The 27,563-nt window shown below is 42.0% G+C and overlaps 1 protein-coding gene across 1 annotated transcript; it reads right to left on the bottom strand.

The window, feature by feature from the left end:
* Positions 1–282: 282 nt before the first annotated feature.
* Positions 283–27,563, bottom strand: NSUN7 (NOP2/Sun RNA methyltransferase family member 7). Its single transcript, XM_048510091.1, is given in 13 exon segments — positions 283–1,730; positions 5,271–5,394; positions 6,000–6,117; positions 7,740–7,841; positions 9,276–9,419; positions 9,621–9,726; positions 9,729–9,836; positions 11,670–11,853; positions 13,049–13,197; positions 14,685–14,822; positions 18,153–18,211; positions 22,327–22,699; positions 27,082–27,563. Coding segments are annotated over 12 exon segments (2,193 nt in total). The 5' UTR covers positions 22,640–22,699; positions 27,082–27,563; the 3' UTR covers positions 283–1,082.

The raw sequence follows: 27,563 nt of genomic DNA, 5'->3' as shown, positions 1-27,563 counted from the left end.
CCAGCATCATGTTTAAATTGGACCTTAAAAGATGACCACTATCATAAATACTTCTCTCAGGCTGGCACAGTCATTTCTATTGGTTTCTGCATTTTAAAAAATCCAACATGACTGGATCGTTATTCATTCGTTACATCGTCTCCAGATTATAATATGAAGTGGGTCATTCGGGACACTTTATAGCACTGACCACACAGCTGCTCAGCTCCAGCGAAGTGGCTTTCTGGCACACCTTCAAAACACACCTTAGGTCTCCAATTACTAAGACAACCGCTGAAGGAAGACTTTACTCAGGAATTTTTAATAGGTTTGGTTTCCATTTAAATACACTGCATAATAAACAAGATTTAGGCTGATTTACTAGTGGAGTTCAGCGTCTAGCAGTAGCAGAGTGAAACGCATCCAGTAATTAAGCTGTTCTTGTGCAAAACCCCTAAACCTTCGGGTGAGATGGTGATATCCTATTCTCAAAGCCAAACTTGTGTTCAATAAGCGTCTGCCCTTCTGGAAAAGATTATGTAAGAGCAAATTATTAAAACAGGCAGAAATCTTGGAAGGTCACTCTGCAGACATTGGAACCAATTCTAGAAATGAAAAACAAGGAAGCGGAACTCCCCAAGGCCATCCAGTGACCAGGCACTGCAACCCACCACTACCTTTCTGATTTTAGCAGCTATCCTTAACATTCAGTTCCTAAGTGTGCTCAGACAAAATCTGCCTCTGCTGCAACTGACCGGCTAGTGCCGGTACAAACTGGTTTCAGTTTATCCCTTACAATGTGCTTAATTGGGGGTACAGGTCAGATTTGTGCATTTTGACCTTCAAAATTCACTTAAGTTGGATTCCGTAATGACGCCCAGTCTGCAGAACAGTCCCTTCTACTATCTCCATAATAGTCATGGGAAAGGGCTGAATGTTTTATTTGCCTTCTAAAAGCAGACTGGTGCTGATGAAGATCTGCACTTGGTGCTCAAGTAATCCTATGCAGGAGGGTTTTTTTAAAAAAAAACCCACTAGAAGAGTACAAGCTTCAAATGCTGAAAGAATTGCGATAAATAAGCAGCTGTTGCAAAAGGCAGTCTTCAAAGCCACGGGCGAACGTGCTTGCCTGTAGAAGATGACGAGGGTTCTTTTGACTTGATCAGTTTTTTGGAAGCAGAGGGGCTCAGTGGGTCATATAATCCACTTTTTCTTCCAAACCAGTGGTAATAATAGTGGTTAGATGAAATCTGGGATCTGTTCCCCTGTGGGTTGAAGTAGGGCATCATGACCGGAGGGAGGACAATCTCAACAGGCTTCAAGACCATCATTTTCTCTTCTGACTTGGGTTTCTTAACAGTTCGTTGCCTTTCAAGCGCTTTTTGTGTGAACGAGGAAGTGGGAGCGACCTTCAACATTACAGGTAAGGATGAGTTGGAGACAGGCTTGGCCCCTTTCTTCAGATGGGCCGAATCATTTGTCGGGCTTATGGTTTTTTGAGTGGTGCCGGCAATCGCATTAGATACTGAAGAACCGGAGTCAATCTTGTTGGGTTTCATTTCTCTTTCTAGGAACTCCTGAATTTTGGACTGTATTGCTGCATCTTTAGAGGGAGTTTTTGTTGGCGTTACTTTTTGTTTCTTTTTCTTCTCTCTTTTAGGCGGTTTCGCCAAATCGAAGCCTTCCAACAATCCTTTTGCTGCTGCCCGAGCTAGAACATCTTTTACTGACACAGTCTCAGATGGATCCCTCTGTAAGTTAAAAGAAGAAGAGTTGGATTTATATCCCCCCTTTCTCTCCTGTAAGGACACTCAAAAGGGCTTACAATCTCCTTTCCCTTCCCCCCTCACAACAAGGTAGGTGGGGCTGAGAAAGCTCTAAAGAACTGTGACTAGCCCAACGTCACCCAGCTGGCATGTGTTGGAGTGCACAACCTAATCTAGTTCACCAGATAAGCTTCCGCAGCTCAAGTGGCAGAGCGGGGAATCAGCAGAAGGCCATTGCTTTCACATCCTGCATGTGAGCTACCAAAGGCACCTGGTGGGCCACTGCGAGTAGCAGAATGCTGGACTAGATGGACTTTGGTCTGATCCAGATGGCTTGTTCTTATGTTCTTAGATTAGAGTGCACCTGCTCTTAACTACTGCACCACGCTGGACCATCAAATCAAACAGTTGAAAGAGATCAGGTCGTGTATTTACTTATTTGGAAACATGATATGCTGCCTCTACAGAGACCTGCGAGACGCAGTGGCTCTCAACCTTCCTAATGCTGCAACCCTTTAAAAGAGTTCCTCATGTTGTGGTGACCTCCAACCCTAACGTTTATCCATTTTACAGATGGAGAACACTGATGCAGAGAGTCTTAGGCGACCCCTGTGAAAGGGTCGTTCGACTCCCAAAGGGGTCCCGACCCACAGGTTGAGAACCACTGTGCTAGAGCCAGATCACAGCTCAAATAATACAACAAAACCCAAACAAGCCATTAGAATGATGCCAGAGCATAAAAGCAGGGTAGAAAAAAACACTGAGAAATCTAAAACCATATTCATAAAACTGTCAGCCCAAAAACAGATTAAAATTGGGTTGCCAGCTCTGGACTGGAGAATACCTGAAGCTTTTATGCTGGAGCCCGTGGAGTGTGGGGCTTGGGAAGGACATCAGCAGAGTATAATACCATAGATGACCCTCCAGAGCAGCCATTTTTTCCAGGAGGACTGATCTGGATTGTCTGGAGATCAACTGGAATAACATGAAATCTCCAGGTTCTACCTGGAAGTTAGCAACCCTAGATTTAAAAGATTTAACCCCCTCAGTTGAAAGCCTGTGTAAAGAGAAATGTTTTGGACTGGCAACTCAAGAAATGTAAGGTGAGCCTCAGTGGAGATGCATTCCAAAGGTGAGATATTGACCCGTCTCAGCTCTAAAGCCAGTGGATCTGAATTTGGGCCCCCTCAGAGGCATGGCGCACCTTTACCAGCTTCAGCTGATACACCAGGTACAGTCACTGCAAAAAAAAAAATCATCTGGTCATGGTGATCTGTGCTGTGGGTCACATCCAGATTAAATTATGGTAGTGCATTCTATTCTCTGTCTCAGATAAAGATGTTTGTACGGTCAGTTGAGGTGCAGTGGTTGTGACAATGGCATGCTTCCACATTAGAATATATATAGTCCCAAACGAATATGGGAATTATCATTCATGTTTACATGGTGCCTTTGTCTAAACCATTACTTTGTGCATTATTGAACATGGTACTTTGATACAAGAGCATTTATAGTTTATTGAATGACTATCATCAAACTTTCAAATGGAGGGAGGGAGCAGTAGGACCCAGGCAGAGAATTCTACAACCAAGAAGATCTGGCATATTGAGATTATACTGTCTACTGACATCTTTGTGTGAGTCAGAGTATGCCTGAAACAGATATATGAAAAATAACGAGCATCTTATGTATATTTTATATTTGGATGCAAGCAGTCATTCCTCGAATGGGTCACTATGCCCCCTGCGCTCTAGGCCTCAGTGGTTAGATCTGCTAAGAGGCACCTGAGTGAGGTTTTTGCATTAACTGCACTCAAAATTTACTGTAAAAAGGGAAAGGATTTATCTTTCCATACCATCTTATTATTAGAAGTCCAAAATTCTGAATTTTAAAAAATCAAACTGAATAGTTAAAAATTATGTTAGTGTCATTTTAAATTTTCATCTGAGTCATAAGAACATAAGAACATGCCATCTGGATCAGACCAGAGTCAATCTAGTCCAGCTCTCTGCTACTCGCAGTGGCCCACCAGGTGCCATTGGGAGCTCACATGCAGGATGTAAAAGCAATGGCCTTCTGCGGCTGTTGCTCCCGAGCACCTGGTCTGTTAAGGCATTTGCAATCTCAGATCAAAGAGTCATGGACTTGTTTAGTGACCCTACATGAACCAATCACCATTCACACACTGTTTATTAACACCATGCCTCTCAGGAGAAATGCAAGACTGAGGAAAAGACGGAAGGTTAAAGTAGGATGAATAAAAGTACTCCACAAATTTTCAAGACTTTGGAATATGAAATAGATTTGGTGAGGCAAAGGGCAGTACAATTAATCATAATTCAGCTGATCGAAATAGAGTCCTCTGTGCAATGGGTAGCATTTTAACTAAGAAATGTGGGTATATTAAAGTTTCCTTTCCCCTTTAAAATGTGAACAACAACATGAGAAACCCAGCTTTAATTAATGAAATTAAGTAGGGAATTAAGGGTTAAATCAGGGGTTTTCAACCTACAACCTTCTAGATGTTCATGGACTATGATTCCCATCAGCCCCTGTCAGAATGGCCAATTGGCAGAGTTGATAGGGAATCATAGGGCTGTTTCACTGCATCGGCAGAAAAACCTAGCAGCGCCCGAGGGACGGTAAAAACGCCATCCCTGGGGAGGCGTTCGCGACAGCAGCGGCGGCTGCTGCAAGCGCGAAGTAGTGCCGCGGTGGCTACGTGCCGCCTCCCAAGCCGGTAGGTTTTTCAAAAGTGGTGTCTTCCACCCACTGCAGTGTGAACAGCAGCGGGTGGAAAGCGGCATTTCCCTCCTGCCTTTCAGACCGGCTTACTTGCTCCTGCTGGCTCCCATTGCGTTGGGGAGGTCAGGGGACACACCTCCTGGCCTCTGTCTCCAGACCGTCTCCAGAGTTGTCTATACGAATGGTCCCGGGGGTGGGGTGCATCAGCATAGTTTATGCCGATGCACCCCCACTCGCTGGCCATGCGGAAAGGGCCCTAGGCTCTGAACAGACATCTGGAGGGCCATAAGTTTTTTTTGGGGGGGGGTTAAACCCTCTCTCTCCACCCCCATAAAGTCCCAGTTCCCACTGTGGCTGCACACATTTACCTTTTACAAATGGTTTATACCCATATAATAGTTTTGTGTCAAAATACGACAAAAGTAAAGAACCACAGAAGAGACAAAAACCATGTTGAAATCAAAGCGGCACTAGAATAATTTTACTGTTCACCAGTACCACCTTTAGTGCTCAGAAGCAAATAAATATGCATGTGCAGTAGATCACATTTTCTCTTTAAGCAACTGCACTTAGGGGCACTTACTGCAAAAGATCTAATAGAGCTCTCTTATAGCGAGGCATGCTATCCCCAAAGGTTCAACTGCAGCAAAGCAAACACATTTTCTCTGAAATATAAATGGTCATACCCTTCAATAGCAAGAGACAACATATTAAAAAGCTCCAATACACCTAAAGGTTTTGCTAGTCGGCACAATTCACTATTTACTTACTACCACTTACCTCTCGTGCCAGAACGGCTAGAAAACAGCTGTTGGAAATATCTGACAGCTCCAGTTTGAAAAAATTCTCAGCAGAGGTATTTATTTCTGATTTGCAGCACAAAGGAAGGACGGGTGGGCAAAGCCTAAAGTAGCCATTAAAAACATGATACTGAAATGACAGTCACTGTTTCCTCAATACAGCTTCAGTGATTGATTTTTCGCTGACTTTATTCTGTGCCTGGGAGTCAACTTCTGCCCTCTCCTTAATTCTCTCATCATGAACAGCAAAGAGCTTAATGTCATCCAAATGGGGATCGTTTAACCATCTACTGATGTGGAAGAAACCTTTCATAGCAAGCCCACTGTTCCTCTCTCCACCAGTCAGACAACAGTCCTAGGAGAACGGCATAATGCTAATAAAGCAGCCCTGGAGAGTCAGTGCACTCTTCTATAATTTGTGAGCCTCGTGACGTGGATTGGAAGTCTTAGCAAACCCCAAATATGCCAATTCACGATAATGGCTATAACTGAGATGCCACAGAATATTCACAGAACACTCTGTTGCCTTTTATCCCATGGATCTTCGTCTCAATCTTAATTATGGCAATTTTTACAAATCTATATCGTAGAACTGTGCTTTCTGCAGGTCCAATTTTTTTTCTTTTGACCTAAAATTATGGGCATGTTATCGATGTGACCCACTTTAGGCAATCAGAGAACTTAATTTTTTAAAAAATCTGTTCCTTACTTGTATGGTTGGGCCTTTGCTCCTTCTGCTCCGGACGTTAGTGCCTTGTTGATTACAGCTTCGTTTTCTTCTGGGTAAACTGAACAGGTGCAGTAGACAACAGCTTGCACTTTACTAACTGCAAGTACGTAAAACAGCATCCTTAAATATTTGTTAATGTGCAAGTCCCACGTTGACTCTAAAACATTTTGAAATAAGAACTTCCATCCCATTTGCCTAGATGGCTTAACAAGAACTCATGTTTCCACCAGACCTGGTGGTTCTTCTCTATGCTATGCAAAATGCAAAGCCTGGGTCTGATTCACATTCTCTGCCTCTAGTTTGTGCCCCTTTTTCCACTGGTCTCTGGACTTCTAACGGCACCTTTATCCGCAGATACCAGGTGGTAGTAATAGAAAAATCTTCACCTGCTGATTTTTGCAAATGAAGCTTTCGTGAAAGGCATGACACCAACCATGGCTGACTTTATTTGCTAACCCTACTCTTATTAACCGCCCAAATTTTACCTTAAAGCTTAACTGTCTATTGAGACATTGTTTGCTTATTAAGACACTACTAACCAGAATTGTAAGGTACAGCCACAGCAAGAAAGCACTGGTTAAGATAAGATACAATGACATTCTCATGATCTCCCCTGTCAGATTACATATTATTTTTAAAGTAAAAACTAAAGTTCTCTTCCCACTTCCCCTCAAAAATTCTGGCAGAAGGTAAGAAAAGGTATATATGTGGGGGGGAGGGGGGGATATTTCCTTAATGTGAATTCCTATTCTCAAGAGAGACAGGAGAATGTTAGATATCCTTTAGGACAACGGTCTTCAACCTTTCCAGATCTAGGATCTACGAAAGGGAATTATCATCCAGGGTGAAGCACAGCAGCACCCTGGATTGTCAAGTATGCTTGCCAGGTCATGAGATGTTATTGGGGAAGAAACCTCGGCAGAGTTAGCAAACTTTACTGCCCCACCTTATAATACCTAGAGAACATGGATAACACCACCCCCACCCCCTAACCCAACACAAACAGGGAAGCTGAGTGAAGGAATGACAGCATTCGGCAAAATGGCTACAGGATTTTCCCCTTCCTGCTCAGGTGAACCTGAAAAGAGGGCCCAGTAAGTGTGTTAGATGGCAAGTGAGATCTTGGAAGGCCCTGCTGACGCCAGGGGAAACTATGTAGTCCCTGGACAAGAACCACCTCTGACCGTCTCTTGCCTTGAAAACCCCACTGGATCACCAGTGACTTGCTTCCACCTTACACACACACACACAAGAACTGAACAACTGATTACTTAGATGCCAGTTAACAAACATATCTATTAATATAATTTGCAGAAGAAAAGGGAGACATCTGCATTTCTCTTTCCCTTGCCATCCCTTCCCTTCACTCTTCAGTGCCTCTCGTACCCCAAGTTTTTATTTCTCAGGCACTCAACTCCTGTACTGTATGAAGTGCTCTTCACAAACAGGCCAAAATCACTTTAGAGCTGTAATATTTCTGCAAACGGTGACTGTGTAATAGCACTAGATTAAGTTCCTCTCTTCAAAATTTCAGATCAGAGTTCAGCAAAGAAATATACTTCGCTCCTCCTAAATAAGCGTTTAACTTAAAAGAGAGACTGCACATGTGGATAGAATAATTTCAGTGAAAACTAGAACTCACCTTAGTGGACCAGCTTTCATGACCAACATTATACACAACATTAAAATTACTAATTGTTCCAAGTTAAAGACACTTACACTGCATTGCACGCGTCAATTCCTTAAGCTGCTGTTCAGCAAGAACATTGAGTTTATCTTCTGCTACACACCCTTGGGAGAAGTCTCTAAGTAAGTCAGCATCTTCAAAAAAAATCAGACAACAGGAAGCTATATACAATGTGTATTCATATGTTGTGGTTTTCATGTCCATTGGAAATTAATCTCATGCGGAATACCACAATGAAGACTATGTTACAAGGTGTAAGGACTGTTGGCTGATATGCCACGCCTTCTTTCCATTTAGCCATTTGCTCATTAGCAACGGCTGCTATTAAGCAGCCAGTCAAATGACAAAGTAGTTTGGCATGCTGGAGTGAAATGGGAGGCTAGATGAATTTTTGGGTGATCTTGCAGGGATGTTCTTCCAAGTTTGCTTTCCTGCTGTCATGTTTATTATATGGATTTTTTAAAAGAAATTATTGGTTTGGAAAAAACCCTACCCATACTGCAAACATACCAACACAAACAAATCCTCACATGTCAACAGGACTCACCATTCTTAATTCAAGGACTTGGATTCAGTTACACGCAAGCAGAAACATGAACAGACTTAGTGCTTCCCTCCATACATATTATACTCTTTGCCCAAGATCTTACACAAATGGAGATACTCTGCCTATGGAAATACAATAAATTTGACTCAGCACGAACAGTTCCCATAGTCTTTTTCTTATGTTTCCCCTTGCACGCGAGTGAAATTTTGCACTGGATCTAACCCAGTACACAGCAGTGCCTTCCCTGTATGTTCATAGGAAAAAGTAAGCACGTGTGTTGAATTGCACTATTAATAAGAATCTCTGCCGTCAACCCAGCACTGCCCCATACATTTGCCAGCTCTTTTCAGAGCTGCCAGAATATATTCAGGTGACTTATCCTAAACAACCTGCCATTACTTTAATTCTCACTGACTGAAGTAAGACACCATGAAGCCTCCTAGTTTTAATACCCCGGGGATCTTCACTAAACACCACGGGGATACCTAGAATAGTTCTGATTGAATATGAACTGGCAAAAGGAGAAACTATGCTTTGGGTCTTCAAATATATATAGATTGCAAATATGCCATATGAACATCAACACAAGTATTTTAAACTGTTAGAATCCAACCATCCTTCATCAGCTGCTTTTGACATATGACCAAATATACTCTTAACAGAAAGAAACTGTGGCCCTTTTTTAGGAGACAGATAGGAAATCTGAATAGGCTACATTTAGACCTAGTCTGCTGGCTGCCTGTCCCTAATTTAGAACACACTCTGTTGGCCAACTCATTGAACCAGCCAGTGCTGGAGTCTGCCAAACACTACATCTCTGTCGAAACAAGACAAGACTGGACTCCAACCAAACAGGAATCAAGGACCAGAATAGTGACCTAAAGATGAAGCATGTGCCGGAAATATGAAGAACCATCATGGCAACAAGGAATGTAACCACCTGGGAGCACAGATCACACACCTTGTTTTTATTTCTTATAAAAACTTATTTTTGTGAAAAAAAGTAATCAGGCTACAGTACCTTCATGTTCATTTAGAATAAATTCTACTGGATTACTAACACCCAGACTTGAGCAGCGAGGCAGTAATAAAATAACTTTAACTTTCTGCAGCTTATGATCAGTTGGTTCGATGCCTGTAAAATCTTCATGTAATATTTCAATATCTGAAGAAAAGCAACAAAATCACAAATCAGGATAAAACTTAAAGACAAATGAACTTCGGTGTTGCACAAATCCAATAATGGCATCTAATCTCAACACAGAGAAAAAATAATTTCAACAGGTCAGTTAAGATCAAGTACAATAAACTCCCAGCAAGTAAACCATTTTTTGTACAATGAGAGCCAGAGCTTCGATACACTTACTTTTACATTCCATCTGTGTGAACAAATTCTTGAGCTCCGCTTCTTTTGTCACTGATTTGACTCCACATACAAATACTTTGGAGGTCTTTTGATTTGCTAGTACTGGAAGGTTATATGTACTACAGTCAGCCCTGAGCCAGCGTGGGCTATTAAGATATCATCGTCCATATTCAATAAAGACTTCACAGAATGCACAGCCAGGCTCCGGGACTTATCCTAACAGTTAAACCAACAACACTGGGTTAACACCTATACTTGTAATTTTCAAACTGTTCAATCAGAGAAGACTGTTTATTTCAACAGGACTGGTAGACTGGAGGGCAACAATGACGTAAATATCCATATTTTTTCCCCACTGAGAGTGGGCTACCGTGCCGACCAGATGATGTTCAGGCATCAATCCGACAAGCACAAGACAATCCTGCTTTCAGACTAACCTTCTTCACAGGGCTGTTGTGAAGATAAAATGGAGGAGAACAATGCAGGCCGCTCTGTGTCCCCATGGAGGGCAAGGCAGGGACTAAATGAAGTAAATAAATAAAATTATTCTATTTTTATGCCCTGGCTTGTTTTTAATCTTTTAAATGGTCTTGATTGAGTTGAAAGCAGTTTCAAACAGGTCCCTGGAGATATGGCAATTAGAACTATTGCTCCCGTCACACCTAGCGCTGACTTTACACCTGCTCAACACAAGTGACATTTGAAGACAGGTGGGTCTTCCTGTCTTGTGTTTTGCATTCCTAAGGGCAGATTCTACTTTAAAACTGCATCTGATGGACAACAGAGTCACCAGATTACACATTTAGGGCTTGGTTTGGAAGCAGTGAGTAAGCTACTGCCAGAACAAAAGACGCTGACAAAAACTTTGTCATTCAAAAGGGTTTGTTTGTTTACAAATCTGGTGGGATGTTGCATCAGTGCCTCACACAATCAATGAAAAGCCTTTGAGCTTTTCCAAGTTGGACGGCAGATCTACAGGTAAAAAAGTCAGCAGGTGAAAAGGAAGCTTATTACAATAATACATCAAGGAATTATTACTACTTTGAAATAAGCCCTCAAAGAAAAAAAAACAATTTGCCATTCAGACTAGTCTCAAAACAGTCTCACTGGATGTAAACTGAGTACTAGGATTCCTAGAGGGCTCCTAGGAGTGCTAGAGCCATTCTTGACCAGTAGTGGTTAAGAGTGGTGGACTCTAATCTGGTGATTGTAAGCCATTTTGAGACTCCTTATGGTAGAGATAAGTGGGGTATAAAAACCAACTACCGTATATACTCGCATATAAGCCAAGTTTTTCAGCCCTGTTTTAAGGCTGAAAAATGCCCCCTCGGCTTATACATGAGTCACTGCTTACCAGCCGGCTCTTCAGGCCTCTGCCGAGGCTGGGGGCGTGGCTGGGACAACCTCCCTGCGGCTGCACAAGCCGCTTGTTGCTGCCCTCCTCAGAGGGTGAAGGGGAACCCTGGCTGGCTGGGCTTCCTCAAACCCGGGGAGGAAGAGAGCTCCTTACTTGGGCAGTGACTCCCCCTGATGTCATTGCCCAAATAAGGAGCTCCCTCCACCTCCTGGTTGCCTGGGCTTCCTCAAGCCCCGCCGGGAGGTGGAGGGAGCTCCTAATTTGGGCAATGACATCAGGGGGAGTCACTGCCCAAATAAGGAGCTCCCTCTGCCTCTTGGCTTCCCACCTTCGGCTTATACGCGAGTCAATACATTTTCCCAGGTTTTGGTAGTAAAATTAGGTGCCTCGGCTTATACACGAGTCGACTTATACACGAGTTTATACGGTATTCTTCCTCGATGCAGTTGGATGTAACTAGCTACCATTTAAGACTTCCTCTGACAGAGCAAGACTTAAAAGATTGAGCAAAAAGGGGTCCCAGATCCAATCCCATGGAGTCATACTACTCTTTTGACAGTAACTAGTTTGTTCTATTCAGTCATTGAAAAGAAACAAAAATTCAGCACTGGAGGGTTCTGAAGCAGAGTATTAACTTGTTTTGCAAAAACAGATGAAAGCGTCTGCTTTGAATTATAGTTATATTAACTCACCTGTAGTAAAAGCTTGTAATGAGTGAACAGTTCCAGAGTCAGCAGCTGTTCTTTAACAGCAGAAGGGAAGATGAGTAAATCTTCACAGTGCACATCTAGGCAATAGGTACAGCCATCGAATTTTGACAAAGACTCCACTCTTGTGAATCCTTCCCTCTGTAAAGTGCTGTGGACTTCTTCGAGGCTGTTGCATAAACACAGCTGTTAAATAGGTTACTCAATATTAATTAAAGTTCACTTTGTCTTCTGCATTTGAAGACTCGGGATAAATCTGCATATATTTTTGTTCAATTTACTTAGTGCTTTTTGTTGTCTTGGTACAATTGTTTGTACATTTCTGATACCCTTTTCCTCTGAAAAATCTAAGCCACATTCATGGCTCTTCACAAGTGAAAGAAGGATGTTTCCACTGTTGAAAATAATCCCTAGTTTATGAGCATTAAAGAATCTTTTTTAAGCACAGTTTTCATCAAAACCATAATTCTGTGCACTATTAAACTTGGTAATTTGATAAAATAGCATTTATAGTGCATCAGATGACTATCAGTTTCCCCATTTCTATCATTGCGCCTGTCATTTTCTGCCCCATTCAGGAGCCTTGATGCTGCTGTGACCATATGGAGAATGTTCCCAGGAGTTTACACTGCTTGCACCTCATCTGATGGCCATTTCACTCTAAAAAGTTGATGAATAAAGTTTATGTTCCTTACCAACTGACACACGTGTGGTTTTGTCTTTTTTAAAAAATGAGCAATCTTCTAAACTTTGAAGAATGTATACTAGAATAGAAGCCACTTGGAGAGTTGGTCTACGGAGGAGGAGGAGTTTGGATTTATACCCCACCTTTCTTTCCTGTAAGGAGACTCAAATGGGCTTACAAACTCCTTTCCCTTCCTCTCCCTACAACAGCATTTTCACCTTATAGGTAGGTGGGGCTGAGAGAGTTCCAAAGAACTGTGACTAGCCCAAGGTCACCCAGCAGGAATTAGGAGTGCGGAAACACATCTGGTTCACCAGATAAGTCTCTGTCACTCAGGTGGAGGAGTGGGGAATCAAACCCGGTTCTCCAGATTAGAATCCACCTGTTCTTAATTACTACACCACGCTAGCTCTCTCCAGAGGCTACCCAATTCATCCACTTTTTAGAGTGAAATAGTGAGGTGCAAGGCGGACCACAAGCGTGCAAAAGACCACAAAATACCAAGCAAACCATGCCACTCATATTTTTCACTAAGAGTCCTAGTATAACATTTGCTTTCATCACTGATATATTTACAAAAACTACTTAAATACTTACTTAAAAACATGTAAGCAGTGTAATTCTGAAGGAAGGAAATACTAAGTGATACATGTTATACTAAAAAGTTTCCACCCCTTACCTTACTTTAAGTGTATTCACCCATGCAAACAAGGGCAAAGCAGATGCCCTTTCCTGTTGCTTCCGTATAGTTTCTGGCAGAATGCATTCTATGGAAAGGGCGTCATGCTTGATTCGACACCTTGCTACCGCAGCGTATGTTTTCAATTTTTGGTTCTAAAACTACAGATCAGAAAGAAAATATTACAAATCCTGAACAAAACATTTTAAAAGATCGATTTAGGATTATTTAGTCTGCATACACCAGCAGTTTTAACTTCTTTCAGTACATCAGTAGTGGGGCCGAATGCATGTGCTCCCAAAGGCACCTGGTGGGCCATTGTGAGTAGCAGCGTGCTGGGCTTGATGGACTCTGGTCTGATCCAGCTGGCTCTTTCTTATGTTCTCATGTTCTTAGAGATGACTTTAGACCAGGGGTCTGCAACCTGCAGCTCTCCAGGTGTTCATGGACTACAATTCCCTTCAGCCCCTGCCAGCATGGACCCCTGCTTTAGACCTTCATTTCCATCTCCATGGCATTCACAACACACACTTCATCACACAGACAACCCAACTGTGCCATACATTTCGTTCTTCTACAGACACACTAAATGGGGTGGATCCTACTCCTATCTTACCATTTAATTTATACAGGTCTGAAGCTTTCCTTCAGTTTAAGTGAGTTTTCCATTCAAGGAAGAGCCACTTGATTTGGATTAGCCTTAAGGAAGACTACTACCGGTAGAAGGATGGTTGGATCCACTCCATGTTTTGTAAATTACTTTAAGTATCCCAAAGTGGTTCACTCTTGACTCAAGAGTAATGACAATAGCCTTTAAAAGTAGCCATATATTAGCATCCCAACACTGAAATATGAAGGTGGGGCTGCAGAATAGCAAATTGTATATAGAAGAGGAGTTTGGATTTATATCCCAACTTTCTCTCCTGTAAGGAGACTCAAAGGGGCTTGCAATCTCCTTTCCCTTCTCCCCACCCCCAACAACAAGCACCCTGTGTGGTGGGTGGGGTTGAGTGAGCTACAAGAACTGTGACTAGCCCAAGGTGATCAAGCTGGCATGTGTTGGAGTGCAAAGGCTAATCTCCAGATAAGCCTCCACAGCTCAAGTGGCAGAGCGGGGAATCAAACCTGGTTCTCCAGATTAGAGTGCACCTGCTCTTAACCACTACGCCATAGTTACTTTAGAAGGAAATGGCTAATATTTGAACTATGGATTCCCTGGCTCACATCTTGCACATTCAGCTACTACATCACACCAATTCTGATAATTTGCAGAGTCCAATAACTACATAATATCAAATGTTCATATAAAAATAGATTTGTGAATCTTATGTGGGCCATGAATTTTCTGCCATTTTCATTTAATAAAAAATATATTCACCCCATATGAAAATATATTCAGTTTTTCTTTGACTAGGAGTCAAAGAGCTCTGCATGGCAGCCTTGGATTTTACACAGTAAATTTTAAACCAGAAAGGTTTTATTTTTTTAAGTTATTACTTTTCCACAGGAAAAAAAGTTCTTAGTTATTTCCAGTCAATTTGAAAATGGCTGAGACTGATTTTAACCTAGATATGGGATTTCAAATCTAAACAGTATGTTTCTAGCAGTGCTTATGCAAGGATAAATTAATGGACATGTACCTGTGCAGGTAATGCTCAACTTCTTGAACCTCGGTTATTGGTTCTTCATCAACATCAATAAGCTGGCGGGCTTCAAATTTCCGATCTTGAAGATCATACAACATCACAACAACTAGACTTGTCAATTCCTCGGGCTACGAAAGAAGCGTTGTCATATAAAAAGTACAGCAGAATTTTTAAAAGCTAACACAGGCCTACACTGCTTCTTCTCTGATTCCTTAAGACTGACTGGACAAGCAAACATCAGGCATATTATAAGGCTTAAATGACCTTTGTTCAAGTGTAACCCAAGTTTTCTTTAGCTTTCTGTATCTCAAAACAGAAACATCAACTCTAGCTTTTTAACATATTGCTAGATGCTAACACATTAAAACAATTTACTAGATCAAAAACATTCTCAATAGGTACTTTTTAAAACAGCTGACTGTTTTAAATCCTTCAAATCCTTAGGATAAAATCTGATTTTTGACATGGGAATGCGCCATGTCTAATTGGGGCATGGGAGCAGTGATGGACTGGGGGAGTGATCTGAAATAAACAAATTCTTTATAAAAGGCTGGATTTTTTTTCCTGAATGCAAAATCCTTTCTCATATAGGACTACATCAATCCCAAGGAAAAGCAGTCACTTGTGAGGGGCTAAACTGAACCAGCTCATTAAGGTGCACACATTTCAAAAGCCACACCAAAAAAATCCAAACTCTTAAGGTCAAGAGACACCCCACTCAAGCTTCTTTAAGTGAGTCACCATCCCAAGTAAATTGGGATTTGTGAATCATCATACCAAACAGTTTGACAACCACTGATTTAAAGAACTGAAAGTGGAGCTCTGTTTTCATAACAAACATTTCACAACATTTCCTAATTTTTGAAGTTAACTGTGTTGCCCAAAAAGCTATTCCCTGTGATCAGGCAATCACAGAGAGCCACCATTGGTTCTTACATGTGAAAGGTCCTTCCCCTCTCAGCACTGAAATGCCACTGCAGGCCCGGGCAGTTCTTCCAGCATGGCCTGGAGCATTGCCTGAGCAGACTGAGATCCTGATAAACAAATTAAAGCTAGGGAAAGATCCTGGGCTCAATCCTACGTTAAAAGGTGGGCCCAATTTCTAGCACCCGTATTTACCTTAAATTAATAGTCCTGATAAAATACCTAGAACGTGGCAACAGACTAGTATTGTTCCAATTTATAAAAAAGATGATAAATTCAGTCTAGCAAATTATCATCCGATTAGCCTTTTGTCAATACTTCGTAAACTATATGCACGTTTCCTGCACTATTCAAAATCAAGTTTGCTCATCATTAAGCATGTCTACTGAGAAATAAGTAATAGAAAGTTCTTAAAGTCCCAGCCCCAATTCCAGCTGGAAGGTCTAGCAGTTATGCCTGTGCACCACGCAAACCGCATCGTGGCTCATATGCAACAAACCACACACCCATTTCCCAAAGCATTTCATCCTCCCATCCACTGCCCGTTTCCCAAAGTTTTCCACCCTCCCCTTTTCAGCCTGGCCACAGCCTCATCTCCTACTTTTAATTTTTTTTAAAAAATACAATCTCTGGCTCACCATAGAACATTTTATACGTCACATTTTTTTAAAATCCAGAAGAGTTTATTTATGGGGTGCAATGACACATGGGAGGGCAAATTGAATATATAGTAGGGGTAAGGGCAGGTAGTTTGAAAGGTCATCCAAGGATCTGGGCAGAAGATGGGCCAGAAGTAGAAACCATAGTTTATTGAACCTGAGCATGAATGTGTGAAACCAGATTGCTGTTAGGGTCATGAATATGCTGCTTTCCTTCTCATACAGAGTGTGTTGAAGGAGGTATTCTGGCTTAAAGTTAATACTGGTTACCTGGGATATATGAACAGAGGTGCATATCTTCACCAGAGCTTGTTTCCCTTCCAGGAATCAAGATTATCAACCCACGTAAAGCTCTGCTTTAGAATCCTTGTGTATGGGAAAGGGGGGGAGGAGGGACAGGACTACTTCCATACTCGCATAATATTAGAACCCAGATTCTTTCATCCTGCTTCGCACAAGGAAATCGGGGAGGAGCAGAGAAGGAGCGAGGCATTCATGCAGACCCAGCAACAAGACAGGTTCATGCACATTCAGACTTGATGTCAGCTTGAAATGACATCTGGACCCAGTTTTTAGCAGTCAACATTATTCTTGCAAACAGAAACAGCTAAGGAAAGTGCCCTTTGCAAACACAGTTGCCAGGCACTGCGCTATGCTAAAACATTAATTCTCAGCTGGAACTTCACATGGAAAAAAACAGCACAATGAGCACCAATAACATGAGATGTGAGAGGCGGCTTATTTGCCTTTGAAGACAAATAATTCCTTGTTATAGTCCTCTGCCACTCAGCACAGACTGTTCCCCATTCAGTCTCATTATATGATTTAATTATACATTCCCATTGGCTTTATAGTTCTGTTATATTACTAGAACATGTTATAAAGTGCCTTCTAAAGAAAGTAGTCAGAATTTATCCAACACAGAATATACGAGATAATGGTCTGGATCCAAACAAATCAAGAACGTTTAAACACTCCTAAGTTTGCTTAAGAAGAGGTAGGAATTTTTGCTGACTTCTTCCTCCCACTTCAGAGCCCCACCTTGTTGCTCCTAAAGGTCTACTGACTCCCCAGGACAAAATTTCAGGGGCTATGTGGGATGCAGTGGGAGGGAAACTCCCTCTTAATGAGAGTCAGCACCATGCAATGGTTAAGAGCAGTGGACAATTTGGAGAACTGGGTTTGGTTCCCCACTCCTCCACATGCAGCCTGCTAGTGGACCTTGGGCTAGTCACAGTTCTCTCATAAGAACATAAGCACAAGCCAGCTGGATCAGACCAGAGTCCATCTAGTCCAGCACTCTGCTACTCGCAGTGGCCCACCAGGTGCCTTTGGGAGCTCACGTGCAGGAAGTGAAAGCAATGGCCTTCTGTGGCTGCTGCTCCTGAGCACCTGGTCTGCTAAGGCATTTGCAATCTGAGATCAAGGAGGATCAAGATTGGTAGCCATAGATCGACTTCTCCTCCATCAATCCGTCCAAGCCCTTTTTAAAGCTATCCAGGTTAGTGGCCATCACCACCTCCTATGGCAGCATATTCCAAACACCGATCACACGTTGCGTGAAGAAGGGTTTCCTTTTATTAGTCCGAATTCTTCCCCCCAGCATTTTCAATGTATGCCCCCTCAGAACTCTCTCGGCCCCATCTACCTCACAAGGTGTCTGTTGTGGGGAGAGGAAGAGAAAGGAGATTGTTAGCCCCTTTGAGCCTCCTTATGGTTGGGAAAAGCAGGGTATAAATCCAAACTCTTCTCTTCTTAAGCCACAATTAAGTTTTCTTAATTGAATGCCTGGATCCAGGCCATTATCAGTGCACAGCCATTCAAGTTAAAACAGCATAACCAATAAGTAACATATCCTCTAATATATTTACTTACCATTGACTGCACTGGATAAACGCCACTGTCAATCAATATATTTTCAAGAACGTCTTGATCTACAGGAAAGAAATTATTATGATATAAAGCACGTGCAGATTAATGAGAATTTACAAATTCATGACAAATGCTGGAAATAAAAAGTAATAAATTAAAAACAGCTAGAGACCCTTCTCCCAAACGTAAATCTTGATTGTAATGCTATGAATATCCTAGACATCTCAGCAGGATATATAAAATAAAGCATACAAGGACCAATGCAAATAGGGCATATAGAATCAAAAATCAATTAAGACGCTTATTAAGTTGTGCTACATAATTTTCACCCTGGCCTCATGTATGTTTTAAAGCTTAGAATTCAGACTAGATGCCCACACACTGTGGCTGTGCTCACTCACTCGATTCAGCTCACCTATTGAGGTGAATCAGATCTCCTTTTTTGCACATAACGCTTGATTCAAAACTTCCTGGCTTGACTCAAGCTCCAATTTGCCACAGTATCCAAATGAAGGCAACTTGCCAAGCCAGCATTTGGTGGCTCCCCACAAACTGGGATTCAAAAAAGCCAGAGTCAAGGAACTCCAATTTGGCAAGATGCCTGGGTTCACACATCACAAGTACAGCATCCGATAACTTCAAATCAAGAGGTTTCTCATCAAGTTCCAAGTGGGAAGGGTGTAAGGAGAGAGTTGAAGCACAGAAGAAAAAAAAGACATCCTGCCTGATTTCAGTTTTTGTGATGCCTAAATTCAGCTGAAACATAATGCATGAACAGTTACTGGGTCTGAAAGCAGCTTGTGCACTTATCTTCTATCAATACTTGTAATGGTGTTATATCTTGTAATAGAGAATACGGGCATCCCAATCTAGAGGGCACAGTGGCCAGAGAATCCTCAGCCGTCACGCCACCTGCAGAGGGCTTTCAGGCACCGCAGGGGTGCAGCCAAAAAGAAAAAACACCCTGGCTACCTGAAAGCCCTCCATGAGTCTGCATGGAGATATGGCACCCTTTTGGGTGGGCTAACTCTGAGGCCTGAGCCACAGTGTTTCTGGATCGACAAGAAGCCTTTATTGGCATACAAAACAGGACAAAATTTCAGAGTAAAACAAGATTAAAAAACACAGTTAAAATTACTAATTTCCAGTGTAAAATTTGCAACAGTCTCACAAAAGAGCACATCAGAGCTCTTCAGGAAGTTGGGTATCTTGTAACACTCTTGCCATTGGGAACATTGCAAGAAAATAGAATTCATATATTTCATGCGTATCTTGTCATATTTAGGGCATACAAACAGAGAATGGTCAAGTGTTTCAACCATAACCAGATCACAAGAACAAACCCTTTTAGAACGTTCTATATTCTTAAATCTTCCCTCCAGTTCTAAAGGCCAAGTGGAAGCCGACTACAGTCAACTCTGCCCCCGGAAACACCTCTGGCAAGCCCCTGCTGTGCAGACAGGGCTGGCTGTGGCGTGGGATTGCTGACATGGTGTTCAAGCATTCCACCAGTGTTTTTGCCCCTCTGCTGGGGTAAGTGTCCCTCTGCATTCAAGCATTCCACCAGTGTTTTTGCCCCTCTGCCGAGGTAAGTGTCCGGGGGAGGGCAAATCTGTCAGCGTGAGCATGTGACACATATGGGAGGCAAACACAAACACACCCCACATTGGGCCACTAGTTTTTCAGCAAACACAAATTCACACATTTTAGTGCTGATATATGAGGAATGGGAAATGTCAGCAGCTCAGATGAATGTATTATCAGCCAGAAAATCATTCACAGCACGCATATTTTACTAACAATGAAAAATGCTATCTTCTTCACTGTGTCTTTTCTTTTGGGTGGCAAATTCGAGAGCCACAGCATGACCTAACCCTAATGCAGCTAATATTCAAGGAACGGTCCCCTACAGTTCACACTATTGTGCTGAATCTCTCAGTTGGTTTCTGTAACAGAAGCACATAATGATAACATTTTTAAGTTTTTCTATGTTGGTCCACAAGGTGAAAGAGTATATTACAGCAGAAGGACATACTTATTGTTCAGAGGCACAAGAAACTGAGTTCAGAGGGGGGGGGGTTTATATCTGCCAAAAAAAGAACCAAAACTCAAACATAGCAAAGTCACATTTGAACTTCGGCACAGCTGGATTCAACATGGGGCAAGTAACCAACTTATGAATGGAGACATTTTAGAAGCTGGAGTATTATGGGGTTTCTTGTTGTATGGTCGTTAGTTTGTGTATATATTTTCTCCTGATGTTTCACCTGCATCTGTGGCTGGCATCTTCAGAGAAGAATGCCAGCCAAAGATGCAGGTGAAAAGTCAGGAGAAAATGCTTTTGGAACACAGCCATACAGCCCAGAAACCCCACAACACCCCAGAGATTTCAATCATGAAACCCTTTGACCATTTTAGAAGCTGTGGCTTCTTTTGTTATAGAGCTGCATTAGTAGCAGAAGGTGTCCCTTCTATGCAGTTATGTAAGTTCTCCCTCCCATGAAATGCACAAAAGAGACAAACACCCGAGAAGCAGCCCTATACTGAATCAGACCATCAGTCCATCAAGATCATTACTGTCAGTTTCAAATCATCTACTGGCTGGTTCTTTTAACTGGAAATGGCATGAATTGAATCTGCGACCTTCTGAGGGTCAAGCAGACACTCTACTATTGTGCCACAGCACAACTATTAAATGCGCAGTAATCTTCTTCCATATGGAATCTGAGAACTCTAGAGAGGCAACAGACTTTCTTACAGACGTTTTTCCTACTTCTCTTGTGGATTCCTGAGCAGCTAATAGATAGATCAGAAGCACTTCAGTGCTGCACAGTTAATCTTAAAAAAAAACCCCAAAAACAACTGAAGTCTATGGGATACCCCTCCAATGCAGTCAAAAATCAGTAACGGGCTCCCACACAGAAGCAGAAACATAATGAAAATTTTCCATTTGGTATACAGGTTCTTAATTGAAACTTCAAAGAGCACCAACAGCAGGCACGCACGAAAATAACAAAGTCAACATGTTATATTATCAATACCACGAAATAGACCATCTTGTTCAAAGGCAAACATGCGTCAGGGGAAGAAAGCACACAAGAACAGAGCGGCGGCGTTGGCCAGATTGCTCCCTGTGCTCACCTAAAATGCACTTTGCCTTACTTTTAAGAATGTGATCCATTCCAAGGACTGTACTGTCATCTTGCCTCTCAAAAGCTTTTATCAATCACGATATTATTAAGGTTTGTAAAGGGCAACAAATGCACAATTTTAATTTTTGTATTCATGAACGTGTCTAGCTGAGAAGTCTGCATCGATTTCCCGTGTTTAAGCAGCACTTTATATTCCATGAATGCTGCTTATCATTGAGGATCAGGAATGGTTTCGCCCCTTTGCCTGAGTGACACAAGCTGCTGTTACCATATTTCAGGCAGCTCCCGTGGACTCTGACAGCTTCCTTTCACTCCTGCATACTGATCCAGACATACTTATCTTGGTTCAACAAGTTGTCAAGGTAACCCCACTCCCTCCATTTTCACTGCCTATTATGTGTCCCTGGGTGCCTGAACATTTTGTACTTCTCATCAATGCCTGACCTTCTGGAAAACAAAAAAATGGCTATTGATTGTTGACTCTTTTTTTGCCAGAAAATGTAATCCTTCGAGCTCCTTTTGAAGGAACCATGCTTTCAAATCAATGCGAACCTGATAAGCTCATAATAATGATGCCACAAAGATATAAACTAAGTAACATGCGTACGTTTTAAAACCAGCACATATTTCCCACTTATTACATACTTCCCACTTATCTTTCACACAGATGTCCCAACACAATTGGGCAAACTAAGATGGCAAGCACTAGAGAGCTATTGTCACTAGGTTAAGGAAGAGCGTGTTTGAGACCTAGCACTGGGAAGTGAGATTATGTAATCTGTGGAAACACAGGCAGCACAGTCTCATACATGCCTACTCAGAGGTGAGTTCCTTCACTCATCTCAATCACTCTTGCAGACGTGCTTAAGACTACAGGCAGAGTCAAAGGGTTAGTTAAAGTCTCTCGAGGCTTTTGACAAAGTTGAAGTGACAGTCAGCAACCTAGAACAGAGGACCAAAAAGATACACACTGTATTTTAATTCCTCATGGGGAAAGAGGGAGGATAGATTTAAATTTTACTTACATTTTAGAGCACTGAAAGCCAGTTCATAGGACAACCGCTGGCATCGCTCATCTTTGAAATCAGTTACCAGCGGGAGTGGTCCATTTCCATACTTTACCAGTACCTTATCTCGAGGTTTTTCTTTATGAATGCCTTGAAAAATGTTGGCTGCATTTCGATAGATTGAGTCCTGATAGCCAGTCTTCTCAATTAGACTTGTTGAACTTTTTTCAGCAGGTGCTATTTCACTGGAAAAATTCATTTCTTGGAGGTTTGAAATATCACTCGCAACGCTATCATTTGAAGGCAACAAGCTGTTTCTTAGGAGTGGCATGGTCTTCAAGTATTGATGGACCAGTACACAATAGAACAGCAAGTCAGAATCCTAAGGCACCTGCAGAAATGGGGGTTAGGATGTGCATTAATTACAAGAAGACAGTTTGAAATTATTTACTGAAATTAGCATTCTTTTCTTCCACATGGCCACAGAATATTTTGACCAGGTTAACCACAACAGTAAGAGCCAGCAAGAAGAAATGCATCTGAGGAGGGCTTTAGAACATTACTTTGTTTTAAATCAGACATATACACTATAACTTAAAAGATTACTAGTGTCTAACCAGAATCAAGATATGGACACACACATCATCTCTCCCCATTCTTTAAAAGAATACAGAACTAAAGCATCTCGTAGCTTCCCAGATAGGACGTCTCCATGGATTTTCTTGGTTTGCCCTTATTGAAGATAATGTCCATAAGCTTATTAGGAAAAGTAATGATCGGGTATCATGGCTCAAATTTCTTCAGACGAAGCGTTTCTGGATAAGCTTAATCCATAGGGGTCACCATAATGGACCAATGAATGAATTCCAAAATCATAACTCAATACCCAAAACACTTATTTTCCAAAATTTAAATGCTGGTAAAAGTTGAGCAATTAGTAATACCAAAGTATGGAGATCAACAGTAGGCAATGAAGTTATAGACAAAGACTGAGAACATGCACTCATTAGGATCAAAATTCACTATATATCTGAACTTCAGGGAGAATGGAAAATGATACATGGAAAATGATACATCAGTTATACCGAACTCTCAGGTTAACTGCTAAAAATTATAACTTCAGTTCAAGTATTTGCTGGTTATGACTTAGTAAGCTGACTTCATTTACATGCAATGGTTTTGTTCTAGAGCTACAATTAATTGGGAGAAGACTGTCTTAATAAGTCTGTCTTAATAAGTGTGGGTTTGGGGGGGAAAGTAGAAAATACTCCAAAATGTACACTGTTAAATTATGTTCCATTGCCAAAGAAATTATATGTGATTGTGTTGAGCTAGATTACAGCTAAACATTTTATCTTTGCATGTTCCTGAAAATCAAAGATGATGATTGATATGCATGAAAGGCTACACAAAATAAGGAGTTCTACCTTATGCTGAAATTTACCTCCCTTCAAAAATGAAAACTCCTGAAGTCCAAACATACAATAGTAGCTGAGCATATTCAGTTGCATTTGTCAAATGCTATGCAATTAGTTTAATGTTTGTTTGATGTTTCTTTGTAAATGTATAATATAAAAATATATACAAATAAATAAAGATAATGTCCACCTAACTTTCCTCTATCTCTCTATCACACACACAAACTTCCTTTTCTGGACCCTTTTCTGTCACAGCAAATTCTGTCACAAAGCCAAATGTGACAGAGATGCATGGATCCAGAGGCTCATGGGTGACAAGGAAAATGTGCTTAGTACAGGGCTGCTTGTGCAAGAAATAGCACAAGTGGTGCAGCAGGACCACTTGTATAATTTTTAACAAAATAACAATGTGCGTATTGAAGCAATGGAAGGAACAGCAGATGTCTTCTGTGCTTTTATTGAATTTGCTTTAACAATTCTGTCTGAAGAAACACCACATGCTACATCTTCCGTACATGGAGAAGACAGTGAGGATGCAATCACTTTCATTTCGTGCAAGCAAACGGGAATAATTTTAGCGCTCCGCTTGCTTGAAGACTGCTCTGCGTGTAAAATCTCCCATGGGTTCCAGCCCAGAGTTTCCTTATTTCCAGTCCTTCATTTTCCCCCCAATACATAAGGAGTGCACCAAACTACAAAGAGATTTTCAGAAGGGCAGCCACATAAACCTAATGCAGGAAACACAAACAAGAAGCTTGTGGCACATTAATGAAGAACAGTTTTTTATTCTAGCTAGCATAAATGTTTAGGGAACAGAGCAAACTTCAGCAGAAAGCTTATGCCAGAATAAAAACTCATTTCCTTTAAGATGCCACAAGACTCCTGTTTTCTTTTCCTGTAAAGCATCAATTGAGGTTGAGCAAAATAGTAATCCACACAATAGATCTAGTGACATCACCTGTGAACACTGAAAGGGGGGGGGGGCGTTCAAGGAATTAAAACCAACAAAACCAAGATCACATCTACTGTATATTTCTGGGGAGAGGTTCTTTTACATTTCACCCCACACCATCTTGAAACATGTTTCTAAAGTGAAAGATACACAGACAATATGGCAATTGGACAAAGGTGAGGATAGCTGAGATATTGGGGGTACTAGGGTACCACTTTTCTAACCGACCTAGTACTGTCCTGGCTGAATGTAATTTAGACTGAACATGAGAATGGCTGAGGAATGGGAGTATGTTCCTCCTAAAAGAAATGTTAATAGTGATCTGGTCTCTTGCACAAATCTTCAAGTTCAATTGAAGGGCTGCACATAGGATCTCCGAGTGCTCACAGCTGACGGGGAGGGGGGAGGGGAAACTAGAGTACCCATAGAAGGGCAATCCAAGTTCAAAACATTTGTGAAACACTGTTCTGAAAACAGCATGCATTCATTAGTCAAGTTAAGAAGGTTAAGAGAATAGCAGGTCTGCAGGGGTCCAACTCTGACCCTCTCCTAACAGAATAGGATAGCAAATAGTAATATAACAACAGCAAACAAAGATTATTGGAATCTGTTAACCTAACAATGACTTATGAACTACCTCTTCAGCAACCTGATCTACGAGTTACGGAGCCAGGAAATATCTGCACAGGATCAAGCACATGAACTGCTAAGCCAGTGAAATTCTACAACATGTAATGTAAAATAATCCAAGAAAAGACAACAAGTAGCATGCAACAAAGCCAATACACAACAACAGAGGCAAATGGAGGCAATTATGGTTACCCTTAAAGTTTCCTTCCAAGACGGTATGTGCCTGAGATGCTGTGATGGGCAAATTTTTACCATGGTTTAGAACCAGCAGATGCTGTTGTAGCTATATCAGAATTATTTATTATTTGCCCCCCAAAACAGTGCCTGTTGGATGCCCTACTTCTAACACAACCCTTCTTTTGCAAATGCATTCACACATGCGGCTGTGGACAAGCAGAACGATGCATAATCATTTCTTCATTCTCATAAAAGACCACCACCAGTTTGATACTTCAACAGAGGCAGCAATATTCTCTGAACAGCCTGCCCAGGAATAATTGTAGAAGACAGAATCACAGAGTTGGAGGGACCACAAGGATCATCCAGTCCAACCCCTGCCATGCAGAAACACACAAGCAAAGCACCCTTGACAGATGAACAACCAGCCTCTTTAAATTTGTCCAAAGAAGGAGACTCCATCACTCTCCGAGACAGCGTATTCCACTGTTGAACAGGCCTTAACAACAGGAAGTTGTTCCTAATGTTTAGGTGAAATCTCTTTCCATAGTTTGAATCCATTATTCCTTGCCTCTCAAAGCAGCAGAAAACAAACTTGCTCCATCTTCAACATGACATCCCTTCAAATATTAATAAGAACATAAGAAAGAGCCTACTGGATCAGACCAGAGTCCATCTAGTCCAGCACTCTGTTACTCGCAGTGGCCCACCAGGTGCCTTTGGGAGCTCACATCCAGGATGTGAAAGCAATGGCCTTCGGCTGCTGCTGCTGCTCCCGGAACACCTGGTATGCTAAGGCATTTGCAATCTGAGATCAAAGAGGATCAAGATTGGTAGCCATAGATCGACTTCTCCATAAATCTGTCCAAGTCCTTTTTAAAGCTATCCAGGTTAGTGGCCATCACCACCTCCTGTGGCAGAATATAGCAAACGCCAATCACACGTTGCGTGAAAAAATGTTTCCTTTTATTAGTCCTAATTCTTCCCCTCAGCATTTTCAATGTATGCCCCCTGGTTCTAGTATTGTGAGAAAGAGAGAAAAATTGAAATATAGCTATCATGTAACCCTTAACCTTCTCCAGAATAAACCTACCTAGCTCTCTAAGCTGCTCCTCACATGAAATCCAGTCCTTTTACCATTTTGGTCTCCTCCTCTCATCTTGCCAAGACACAGCAATTTATCACCTATGTGTAGAAAGTGCACAGATCTATCCTCTGTATAAACTGTCACAGAAACATGCATGACAACTTGTCTATTTCACTGTGTAGGAAGCCCTGCTTAAGGACAGGTTCTGAGATGGATGTGTGATATGGTGACATCTATGTTGTTCACACGTGACAGTGTCTGTACAAGCACATACAAGTGCCTAAACAATGTTCTCTAAACAACAGCTGAACAAGCCTTGAGCACTGCGATGCTGTCACATATCTCCACACTTTGAATGGACACCGGAGCAGCTACGTAACAATCCATCTAACATGAGAAACTCAACAGGTTAGGCACAACTATGAAAGGGCAGGCAGCTCCACCTGTTGAACTTCACTGGCATCAGCCCATGAGCAAAAGGTACTAATAACAAAAAAGGAGTGGGTTACCTGTGATAATTCCAAATGCCTTCATTTCATTTCACAGGAGAAAAGCATGACACACACAAAAAGTTTAGCCTGTAAAAAGCAGCAGCAGCAGCATCCTGGCAGGGGCCAGCTTTCCACCCCACCTCAATTCACCCCCATCGAGTGACTCCTGCTGCTTTTGAGCGACGAGGCAGAAACTCAACAGGTTGAGGCACCCCTATGAAAGGGCGGGAGGCTCCACCTGTTGGACTTCCAAGACTGGACAAAGAGTCGGGCCGGACCTTCTCCGGTTGGGGGCTTTCGGGAAGAACGTCCCGGCTCCCCCCACCTCCGATCCCACCCGAGAGCCCCCCCCAAAAAAAAAAGCCCTCCACGCGCAGCTCTTCGGCTTCTCTCAGGCTAAGGATGCTCAACGGCCCCGAGCCGGAGGGAGAGGGCGGACCTGAGCGGCGCTGGCTGCCGCGTCCCCATGGAGGCGGCCGAGGCGCTTCCCACCCCCGGCC

Source organism: Sphaerodactylus townsendi, linkage group LG10 (assembly GCF_021028975.2).
Source record: "Sphaerodactylus townsendi isolate TG3544 linkage group LG10, MPM_Stown_v2.3, whole genome shotgun sequence".
In the NCBI taxonomy this organism is placed as follows: Eukaryota; Metazoa; Chordata; class Lepidosauria; order Squamata; family Sphaerodactylidae; genus Sphaerodactylus; species Sphaerodactylus townsendi.
The sequence above is the reverse complement of the archived record's forward strand: the minus strand, read 5'-3'. Positions and strand labels throughout refer to the sequence as shown.